Source organism: Brachionichthys hirsutus, chromosome 19 (assembly GCF_040956055.1).
Source record: "Brachionichthys hirsutus isolate HB-005 chromosome 19, CSIRO-AGI_Bhir_v1, whole genome shotgun sequence".
NCBI classification, from domain to species: Eukaryota; Metazoa; Chordata; class Actinopteri; order Lophiiformes; family Brachionichthyidae; genus Brachionichthys; species Brachionichthys hirsutus.
The window spans coordinates 11,638,492-11,648,946 of NC_090915.1; the positions used below are offsets into that span (position 1 = coordinate 11,638,492).

A 10,455-nucleotide genomic window follows, 5' to 3' on the forward strand; every position below is an offset into this window, starting at 1 on the left:
GTATTTATGAGCAGACATTTCTTATATAACTGCAGCCAACCAATCCTGGATGTGAAGATAGCCTTTTGTCAGGTGTGTGTTCCTTACAGGTAAAAAGGTACAGTATGCATTCCCTATCATTCCCCTTCATTGCTCTATCTGCTCAAGCAAAGTTGTTTGTCTGCAAGCCTCGCGCTAAATGGAAAATAAAGAAATGTAATGAAAGATGAAGAATAATTCAGGCCGGCCTGCGGTTGGGTTTTTATCTGGCTCTGAGACTAAAGGCAGTAACAGCAAAGGCCCGTCCTGACCGGAGCTCAGGCGTCTCTCGAGTGGTCACAGATGTAAAGCGTCCGTAGATTCCATCGTGCTGGCTGCATCCTGAGTGTTCACCTGCTGCAGGAGGAGCCTGCAGCTCACCCGCTGCACGCTGCTCCGCGCTGCAGCTCACCCGCTGCACGCTGCTCCGCGCTGCAGCTCACCCGCTGCACGCTGCTCCGCGCTGCAGCTCACCCGCTGCACGCTGCTCCGCGCTGCAGCTCACCCGCTGCACGCTGCTCCGTGCTGCAGCTCACCTGGTGAGCTGCAGCACGGAGCATAGAGATGATCAGCATCACGCTCAGCTGATGTCTGACTCATTAATGCTTCGCCGTGTTTGTGTTGCAGCAACACGCAGCCCTGTTCTGTCTGAGCTGTGCTAATTACTAATTACTAATTACAACCTGATTATTGTGTGCATGTTCCTGAAACAATCATCTACGATTTTCATGTTGTTTATTTGACCTTTCTACTTGCTTGCTTGCATCGCTTACAGTTTGTCCTCTCCATGCAGGGTTTTGGAAAACAAGTGGATGTGTCATATATCGCCAGACATTACAACATGAGCAAAAGCAAAGTGGACAACCAGTTCTACAGTGTGGAAGTGGGAGACTCCACCTTCACGGTTTTAAAACGGTACCAGAATCTAAAGCCCATCGGCTCCGGCGCTCAGGGAATAGTCTGGTGAGTTTCTTGACTTCTATATGGTGTATTTGTATGCAGTATTTAAAGCGATCTACTCACCCGGGTGTTCTTCTTCTTCTCATTCGCCCCCCTGAGCATTAAGGGAGGGGGATCTCAGGTTTATGGCCGGCTGACCATGAGAAACGCAGCAGGCAGCCTCTGACTCACCTTTACAAAGAACAGTTTTGATATTTTTAAGAGCAAATAAACCCGATTAATTCATGTTTTCTGGTAAATGAGTGATGTTTAAATACAACATTGAAACAGGCCTTTATGTCAACACAGAATGAATGAAAGGTTCTAACGTTTGGACCTCGTGGTGCTGGATCCAGTCCCGCCCTGTGAGCCGCTGACATGTCTGTTTAGAATATGGGGCTATAAGGGCCTAATAGGGAAGGGGCTTTAAATGAACCCTTAATCCGGATCATCTCACGCCGGTCCCGTCAGGACACAGCAGAACCGCTGCCGGGGCTCCGCCCAGAGGAATGTGTTCCTGCCTGAGTTGGGTTCTGTTTGTCTGCAGCGCCGGCTACGACGCTGTCCTGGACAGAAACGTAGCCATCAAGAAACTGAGCAGACCGTTCCAGAACCAGACCCACGCTAAGAGGGCTTACCGGGAGCTGGTGCTCATGAAATGTGTGAACCACAAAAACGTAAGTACCGAGAGGCCGGAAGGACGTCTCTGATTAATCCCAAAGTCAGGAGCAGGCTGGATTCCATTCCGATAGGAGGAGGGAGGCAGCAAGGATGAAAGTCTCATCCTCTGTCCTTTGTTCTAACTCCTTCCCTCCATCTCCTGCTCAGTGACGTCCTTCATCCTCACATCCTCTTCCCTTGAAATAACCCAGATTATCTCTGCTCCTCTTCCAGATTATCAGTTTATTAAATGTCTTCACACCTCAGAAATCTCTAGAGGAATTCCAGGATGTGTGAGTATACAAACTCTTTTCATAATTACATGTGCAGCTAAATGGGAATTGAACAAAGACCCTTTGTTTCCATTCACTCTGGTATTTAGAGATTACAGACAGCGACTGGTTTAGTCCTGCTGGTGTAATCTGAGTCCGGTTCACATTGTGACCTCCGTCAATCGAGTGTAATTATTTTAGCTTTAGCTCTTCAGCTAACTATCATCAGCATCTGAAATCAAACCAATCAAAACGAACCTCTCTCAGGTACCTCGTGATGGAGCTGATGGATGCCAACCTGTGCCAGGTGATTCAGATGGAGCTCGACCACGAGAGAATGTCCTACCTCCTCTACCAGATGCTGTGTGGCATCAAACATCTGCACTCGGCCGGCATCATTCACAGGGTAGGAGAGGCTGGCGGCCTGATTCATGCGGCAGCTTTCATTCCTCTCCATGACATCCTCCTCTCATCTCCAGGACCTCAAACCAAGCAATATAGTGGTGAAGTCAGACTGCACCTTGAAGATCCTGGACTTCGGCCTGGCCAGGACCGCCGGCACCAGCTTCATGATGACCCCTTACGTGGTGACGAGGTACTACAGGGCCCCAGAAGTGATCCTGGGCATGGGATACAAAGAGAACGGTGAGGACGGCTGGCGTTTGAGTCCAAGCATGCAGCCTGCACTAGAGCAGCGGTGGGGGGGTGGGGGGGCTCACCTGCAGTCACACCTGCAGACAGGAGGCGGCAGCAGCTTCTGGTTGATCCCTTCATGAAGAACAATCTCAAAGTTCTCAAATGAATGCCGGGTTGATGCGATTAAAATCTCCACGAGCCTGATCCTGATGAAATAAAGAAATGTACGCAAAGATGAGAAATAATTCAGGCAGGCCTGGCGGGCCGAACGCGGCGGGGGTCGAACTGGCGCTCCTCAGCGTCTTCTGTTGGTTTACCAGCTAGTTTAAAGTCGCTGATGTGTCCAACACTAACCCACGCCCTCTTGTCTTCCGTCCCCCTGCATGCATGCAGTGGACATGTGGTCGGTGGGGTGCATCATGGGAGAAATGGTGCGTCACAAAATCCTCTTCCCCGGGCGGGACTGTATCCTTCAAACGCCGGCGTTCTTTGTGTTTGATGCCTAGAATAAAAAAACAGCATCAGGAGAACATCATTTGTGCTGCGTGCCACCGATCGAGAACCTCCTGGTGCTGATCCAGATCACCATGTGCACGGTGTAGATCCGGTTAGGAGGGGAGCGAGCTGCTTGGGGGAGGTCATTAGTCACTAAATAAAGGCAGTGGCGGGACGCTGAGGTGTCCTTAACCCTGGTCCACACCAGACATCGACCAGTGGAACAAGGTGATCGAGCAGCTGGGCACGCCCTCGCCGGAGTTCATGAAGAAACTCCAGCCCACAGTCAGGAACTACGTGGAGAACCGTCCCAAATACGCCGGCCTCACGTTCCCAAAACTCTTCCCCGACTGCCTTTTTCCTGCTGACTCTGAGCACAACAAACTGAAAGGTGAGAACCTGCGTGAGAACTTGGCCAGGTGTCGTTCCACCTGAGCGACTCCTTCATTCAGACGGATGTTTGCCTGTTTTACCCCCCAGCCAGCCAGGCCAGAGACCTGCTGTCGAAGACGCTGATCATCGATCCTGCTAAACGGATATCTGTGGACGAGGCCCTGCAGCACCCCTACATCAACGTGTGGTACGACCCGGCTGAGGTGGAGGCGGTGAGTGGGTCCTCAGTCCTCTCCTCCTGATTGGTCAGCACGGTTTACTGCCGTAGAGAAAACACCGACGGCGTTTTAAAGGTTTACTTCTCATTTTCAGTTCTTCTGTCACCTTTTACATGCTTGAAATCCGACCTTTGAACTTTAACAGCTCTTAAGTTGTGTGTTGGTCCGACCTGTCCTGTAAGAGCGGCGGTGGTTCTGGATGATTTGGTGAAGTCTAACTTCTTCATCAGAGCCTCATTAGTATGAGGTGACAGAGACCGGGAACACGCCATGAGACAACACGCTAGTGCATGAGACAACACGCTAGTGGGTGCATGAGACAACACGCTAGTGCATGAGACAACACGCTAGTGCATGAGACAACACGCTAGTGGGTGCATGAGACAACACGCTAGTGGGTGCATGAGACAACATGCTAGTGCATGAGACAACACGCTAGTGGGTGCATGAGACAACACGCTAGTGCATGAGACAACACGCTAGTGGGTGCATGAGACAACACGCTAGTGCATGAGACAACACGCTAGTGGGTGCATGAGACAACACGCTAGTGCATGAGACAACATGCTAGTGGGTGCATGAGACAACACGCTAGTGGGTGCATGAGACAACACGCTAGTGGGTGCATGAGACAACACGCTAGTGCATGAGACAACACGCTAGTGCATGAGACAACATGCTAGTGGGTGCATGAGACAACACCCTAGTGCATGAAACAACATGCTAGTGCATGAGACAACACGCTAGTGCATGAGACAACATGCTAGTGGGTGCATGAGACAACACGCTAGTGGGTGCATGAAACAACATGCTAGTGCATGAGACAACACGCTAGTGCATGAGACAGCCCATGAACTATCCGGCCGGTTAACATCAGGCTTTGTACAGACACAAATCCTCTGCAGCGATGAAGGACTTAGGAGGAAGTCAGGCTTGATCATTTGATGATGATGATGATGATGATGAGGTTTGCATTTCAACACGTTTTCTGCTGTCTTCCCTTTCTTTAATGTCATCTCATGCTGATGAAGGCCAGAGATCTCATCCAGATATCCATGGTAACTAACCGCCGCCCTACATCAGAGAAACGTTTGTTTTATAGTGACTCCGAGGGTCAGCATCGCCAAGCGATGAAGATGAAGATGAAGATGAATCAGAATCACTAGAGTCTGGATATGGGACTGTTGCCGTCAGCGGCCTCATCGCTAAGAACGAGGGATGAGGAGGGGCGTGTTCTGTTAGATGAAGGACAATCGGTAGCCGATCTGTTCTTGTCTCTGTCTCTCAGTTGTCTTTTCTAAGGTCTGCGATGTTGTGATGGGGGGGGGGGGGAAATCAATGCCCTGATGTTTAAAGATGATCACAAAATGAAAGATCAATACATTCTCTTTGTCTTCACCCTGCTTTCTTTTAACACATTTTACTGTTGGATCTGTTCCTTATATCTTTTGTCATTATGTTCAGTTATTACTCAGTTATTACTCAGTTATTAATCCGTTATTACTCGGTTATTACTGAGTTATTACTCAGTTATTACTCAGTTATTACACACGTATTTCACGTGGCGATGTTCACTAATAGAAACATCGTGTCCGGCGATTCTCGTTCATGAGGTTAATCTGTCACTGACATGGATTTGTCCCCCCCCACTCTAGCCCCCCCCTCAGATCTATGACAAGCAGCTGGATGAGCGAGAACACTCCATTGATGAATGGAAAGGTGAGCACAAACGAATCAGCAGACATCAACACAAGCAGCCGTGAAATGTCGTTTTTCACGTTGACCTTTGTCACCGGCAGAACTCATCTACAAAGAGGTGATGAACTTTGAGGAGAGAACAAAGAACGGCGTTGTGAAGGGGCAGCCTTCACCTTCAGGTACTCTCAGTGCATAACGCTAACCGCTCTGTAAGTGAATCGACTACAACCTCACTGGGGTCACTCGTAACCAGATTAACCCATCGTGTTGTTGACATGTGTCCCCGTCTCCCGTGGCGTTGTTCACCTGCATGCAGGTGTTGCTAAGCCCGCCTCTCAGTGCATGTTTTATGGTTCATGTGTGTGTATGTAGGACACGCATCATGGCTGAAGGTTTGGGTCCCTGTTGGGAGGAGGTTCCTGTCCTCAGCTGCAATTCTAACGTTTCACCACAGGGGGGCAGGATGGAGTCATGGTGGGTCCATCTGCCCACCAGGAGGGGGCGCTGCAGCATGAGGACGGAGGGGAAATGAACGAGCAGAAACCCATTATCATCATTAAAAGCTCTTTTTAAGGCGTGGTCACACAGTCTGGATTAGTTTATTATTATTAGCTTATTATTATTAGTTTGTTATTGTTAGTTTATTATTTGTTTATTATTATTAATTTGTATTAATTTTTTGTTTATTATTATTTTTTGTTATTAGTTTGTATTATTTGTGTGTTATTATTTGTTTATTATTTATTTGTTGTTATTTATTTGTTATTATTAGTTTATTTGACTTGAATGCTACGTCAACGTCGTCGCTAACAGTCTTAAATGACGTCACTAAATGTTTTCTGGAGGCTGCAAAAGCTCAAAATGAAGAGAACGGATTGATTTCTAAAATATCTGAGACAAATTTACATAAATGGGATAAACAGAATAAGTTCTGCCACGTGCCACTTCCTGAAGACCACGCCCACCGGACCCAAACCCCCGCCGTTGGGTGACGTCAGTGACCGCATCCGCCCGCTGTGCATTGAACTCTGACTTACCCCCGTGCTTACCTGGACTCCTTTACGTTGTAACCCCCCCGCTGCTGTTGATTCCCTTAGCACAGGTGCAGCCGTGAACAGAAGCGAGAGCCCCGCCCCCTCCTCCTCCATCAACGACATCTCGTCCATGTCCACCGACCAGACCCTGGCGTCAGACACCGACAGCAGCCTGGAGACCGCTGGGGGGCCCCTGGGGTGCTGCAGGTGACTAGCCGCCTGCCTGCGTAACCCCGCCTTCTTCCGGAGGTGATGAACCCGCCCGGAAACGACCACCTGAAAAAGACCCCAAAAAGCAAAGATCAAAAAGCAGATTCTGGAGTGATGGAATCTGAAGCTTTGTCACTTTGTATTTACCTGAGCTAAGCGATCTGATATGTAACTTATTGATCCTCTATTGATTCGCTGATTTAGTGTCCGAACAGCACCGAATGCTTCGACCTGCATTTACTGGAAAGGAAACAAAAACCTTCAAACACATTTATGCTGCAACCCCCACACGTGTCAAGGTGGGCCCCCGTCACGTGACACTGCTCCATTTTTAACCCCCCACCCAACAGCCCCTGTAAGGTTGCCTGATTTGTCGCTCTCACCTGGGCGACGTTTCGCTTCATTACCTGTAAATATAGTAATCCTGTACAGGGGGGGGGCACAGAGTGGGACGGGAGGAGTTTTTGAATCTGAGGAGCGCACCTTGCTACGTCACTGCTTCCCACCTGTACTGTAGTCCTGCATGAGTAGATCTCACTGAGTCTGTAAAGCGAGCCGTGTTTATATGCGACATCAAGTACCTGGGGGGGTTACTGGCGGCGTGTGATTGGTCCCCTCACCCCCCCACGGGCCCACCTGGACCGTCGGTTTAACACCGGACAGCCAGGGGGGGTCGTGTATTTTAATGACTCTTTAAGGACTCTTATTCTGCAGGGCATTTGGAACCATTCCAGCTTCATCCTTTGAAACGTGATTTTGAATGTGCTCGTTTTCTGAGGTGGTCCAGAAACAGCTGAGTCAGCACTGAATGTAGAAGTCGTTTGAAGTCGACCAACACATTTCAGATTTTCCTTTCGGTGCGAGATCTGAAGTTTTGGTTTTTAAGAATGTTTAAAGGGATGTTTGAAGTAGTTCACGTGTGAATTCATGCCGCCATCGTTGAGGATTAGACCCAGCAGCCCACAGGAGACCCAAATTGATCTCCTGTGGGTTCAGAAAGTCCACGTCTTAGGATCCACTTCACTGTTTCACCGTGGAAACTTTGGACTCTTGTGATGCTTAGTTTTTTTATTTTATCACCTTTTAATTCATTGTAAATAACAACAATCCAACAATGCAATAACCACTTATTGCACTCAGACCGGGAGGGAAGCTGCTGCGTGATGAAACCCTGTGACGTCATCTGAATCACGTGACGTCGTTGTTCGATTCTTTTAGACTCCTGATCTCTCATTTCTTTTATTCCGTTCTCTTGACATTGTCAGGTTGTATAAAAAGATGAAACGTATCCGTTTCACACTGATCTCGAAGCTTCAGGCTATAGCGTTTCAAATAAAGTCAGAACAAATGCAAAAGAAAAGAATACTGAAAGCTGTTACTGTAAACACAAACATTTTAAAGGAACTGTGTATGTAAAAATATATGTATGTGATTGAAAATAAACGAAACCTTTGATCTTGGGCTGCTGTTTGTTTATTATTTTTTCTGTATTTTTCTAGTTCTCGGACCAGAAACCTTTCTTTTTAATCCATAACACCATAAAGTTTTACTTTACATAAAGACGCAATAATTGACGTTAAAGGAACTAAAACATATGAAATGAAAAGTGCGTGAAAATCTAGTTTAAAGATGGATTTAACGGGGCGGATCAGACCAATCACACCGATAAAGGGGGCGCAGAAGAACATTAGCATGCTAACTGCTAAAGAGAAAGCACAGCTAAATAAAGCTTCTTAAAACAAACATATTAAACAAACATAAATCATTAACAGAATTTAACACAGCACTTCAAAGAACGAGACGAAACTCCACCGACCCCCTCTGAGGCGACATGGTGCTTCCTGCTTCCGGGGGCCCATCAGTTCCGGTCAGGTGACGTCACACGCGGAAGAAGTGTTTTTTGAATCGCATATCTTTCAGGAATGATTCTATATTAATATTTTATTGTAAAACGTTTTGTTTAACATTAAATCTACAACCTTTAACGACACACAAAGCAAATGGCACGAGTCTCGAGTGAAAATGCGTTTTTATTCGTATTATTTCAAAGTACTTTTGAATGTCAAGTATTGTGATGAGAACGTCCCACGCGTCCTGGTCCTGGTCCCAGAATCCTGGTTACTCCATCCACAACGGCCCCCCCATCGACACGGACGGCGACATGCTGCCCGACGACGGTCTGCCCCTCGCCGTGAACACGATGTCGGTGTCCACGGTCCCTGCTGAACGCTCAATGCTAACGTGCTAAATGTTTGCAGGTATTTATATTTGCAACATCAATTTATGACAAGCAGAAAGAAAACCTTCCTATCAGAGGGGGGGCTTCACGGGTCCCCGGGGCCCGGCGTCCTGAGTCAGCACAGCCGGTCCCGGTCCGTCTGTAATTCATCTGTGCTGAGATGCGGCTGTGACCTGCTTCCCCATCTGCTTCCTACCTGGCCAGTCAGGCAGAATCCAACCTGCATCCAGCAGCTGGGGGGGCTATAAATACAGCGGGGGGGCTATAAATACAGCGTCCATGCATCAACCCAACGCCGAGACGGAAAGGAATCCGGCGCAGCCCCGCCTCCACCGCGTCGTCCTCTGTGATGCAGGTGTGAACTCAGGTACGCGTGTTGAGCCCCCCCCCCCCCCCCCCCTTCACTTCAAAATGACTCAAATAAATATCTGTTATTAGCAGGAATCATTAAAAGATGTAAAGACTGAAAAGCAACATGTAAACATAAACATAAACAGTTGATGTCATTCATCCTGTTGCGTCTTCATTCACCGCCACGGATAACCCCCCCCCCCCCCCACACACACACACACACAGTTTCTAATTAGGCCACCTAGTTTTATTTCCATCCAGGTGAAATTCACAAAATGTCTTTGGTGAGTTTGAAAGAGGCAGAAACCTGCCGGGTTTACGAGAACGAGCCCCCACCCACAGAGATGACCAGTGGGGGGGGGGGGGCTCCACCTCCAGCCTGCTCCCTGATCAGAACCATCCTCCAACGCACAGCTGTTGACCTGCAGCGTCTATCGGATGCAGATGGATGATCGTAGGATGCTGAGCGCAGGTGAGATCATGTGATCACCAAAATGTTTCTTTGCACCAGGAGAAGAGCTGCCAGCGACTGTTGATGACCTTTGGGTTCACCTCTCATCCAAGAGACGTCTTCAGGTCTCCGTCCCTCCTCCGGAGGACAAGGCAGGTCTCCGTCTCTCTCCGGAGGACAAGGCAGGTCTCCGTCTCTCCTCCGGAGGACAAGGCAGGTCTCCGTCTCTCCTCCGGAGGACAAGGCAGGTCTCCGTCTCTCCTCCGGAGGACAAGGCAGGTCTCCGTCTCTCCTCAGGAGGACAAGGCAGGTCTCCGTCTCTCCTCCGGAGGACAAGGCAGGTCTCCGTCTCTCCTCCGGAGGACAAGGCAGGTCTCCGTCTCTCCTCAGGAGGACAAGGCAGGTCTCCGTCTCTCCTCCGGAGGACAAGGCAGGTCTCCGTCTCTCCTCCGGAGGACAAGGCAGGTCTCCGTCTCTCCTGCATTTTTAACCAGGGACGGTGTGACCTACATGGCCTCACTGAGGAGTGACCGGTCACCTGATCCCATCCTGGGGGCGGGGATGGGCGAGCTGGTGGGTGACGTGGTGACCCGGCCGGGGGGGGGGGGGGGAGGCACCTCTCGTCTCCTCTTACAGCACAGGTGACCCCGTTTACCTCTCAGTTTCAGCCGACCGCTGGGATGAATAATGCAGCGGAACCGAGTCGCTTCACAACCAGAAGAAAACCAGAAGAGAATCACAGACCTTTATTTGAATTAAATGTTAAATAGATTGTTTGTTTTGATGGATTTATTGATTGAATTATTTCTGGTGTCACCTGTTCAGATTTTTCACCTCACAA

General features: G+C 48.9%; 1 protein-coding gene across 2 annotated transcripts; it reads left to right on the forward strand.

Annotated features, from left to right (window-relative positions):
* mapk10 (mitogen-activated protein kinase 10) lies at positions 1-6,574 on the forward strand. 2 transcript variants are annotated; one of them, XM_068752736.1, is made up of 13 exons: positions 4-72; positions 812-981; positions 1,505-1,634; positions 1,852-1,910; positions 2,157-2,295; positions 2,369-2,534; positions 2,919-2,990; positions 3,229-3,411; positions 3,501-3,625; positions 4,663-4,689; positions 5,287-5,350; positions 5,431-5,508; positions 6,432-6,574. In XM_068752736.1, the coding sequence occupies exons 1-13, from the start codon at positions 7-9 to the stop codon at positions 6,572-6,574; spliced, it is 1,422 nt and encodes a 473-aa protein (XP_068608837.1). In that variant the 5' UTR covers positions 4-6. The 2 variants fall into 2 exon arrangements, with proteins under 2 accessions (XP_068608838.1, XP_068608837.1); XM_068752737.1 differs by lacking the exon at positions 4,663-4,689 and having other exon boundaries at positions 1-72.
* The last annotated feature ends 3,881 nt before the right edge of the window (positions 6,575-10,455 follow it).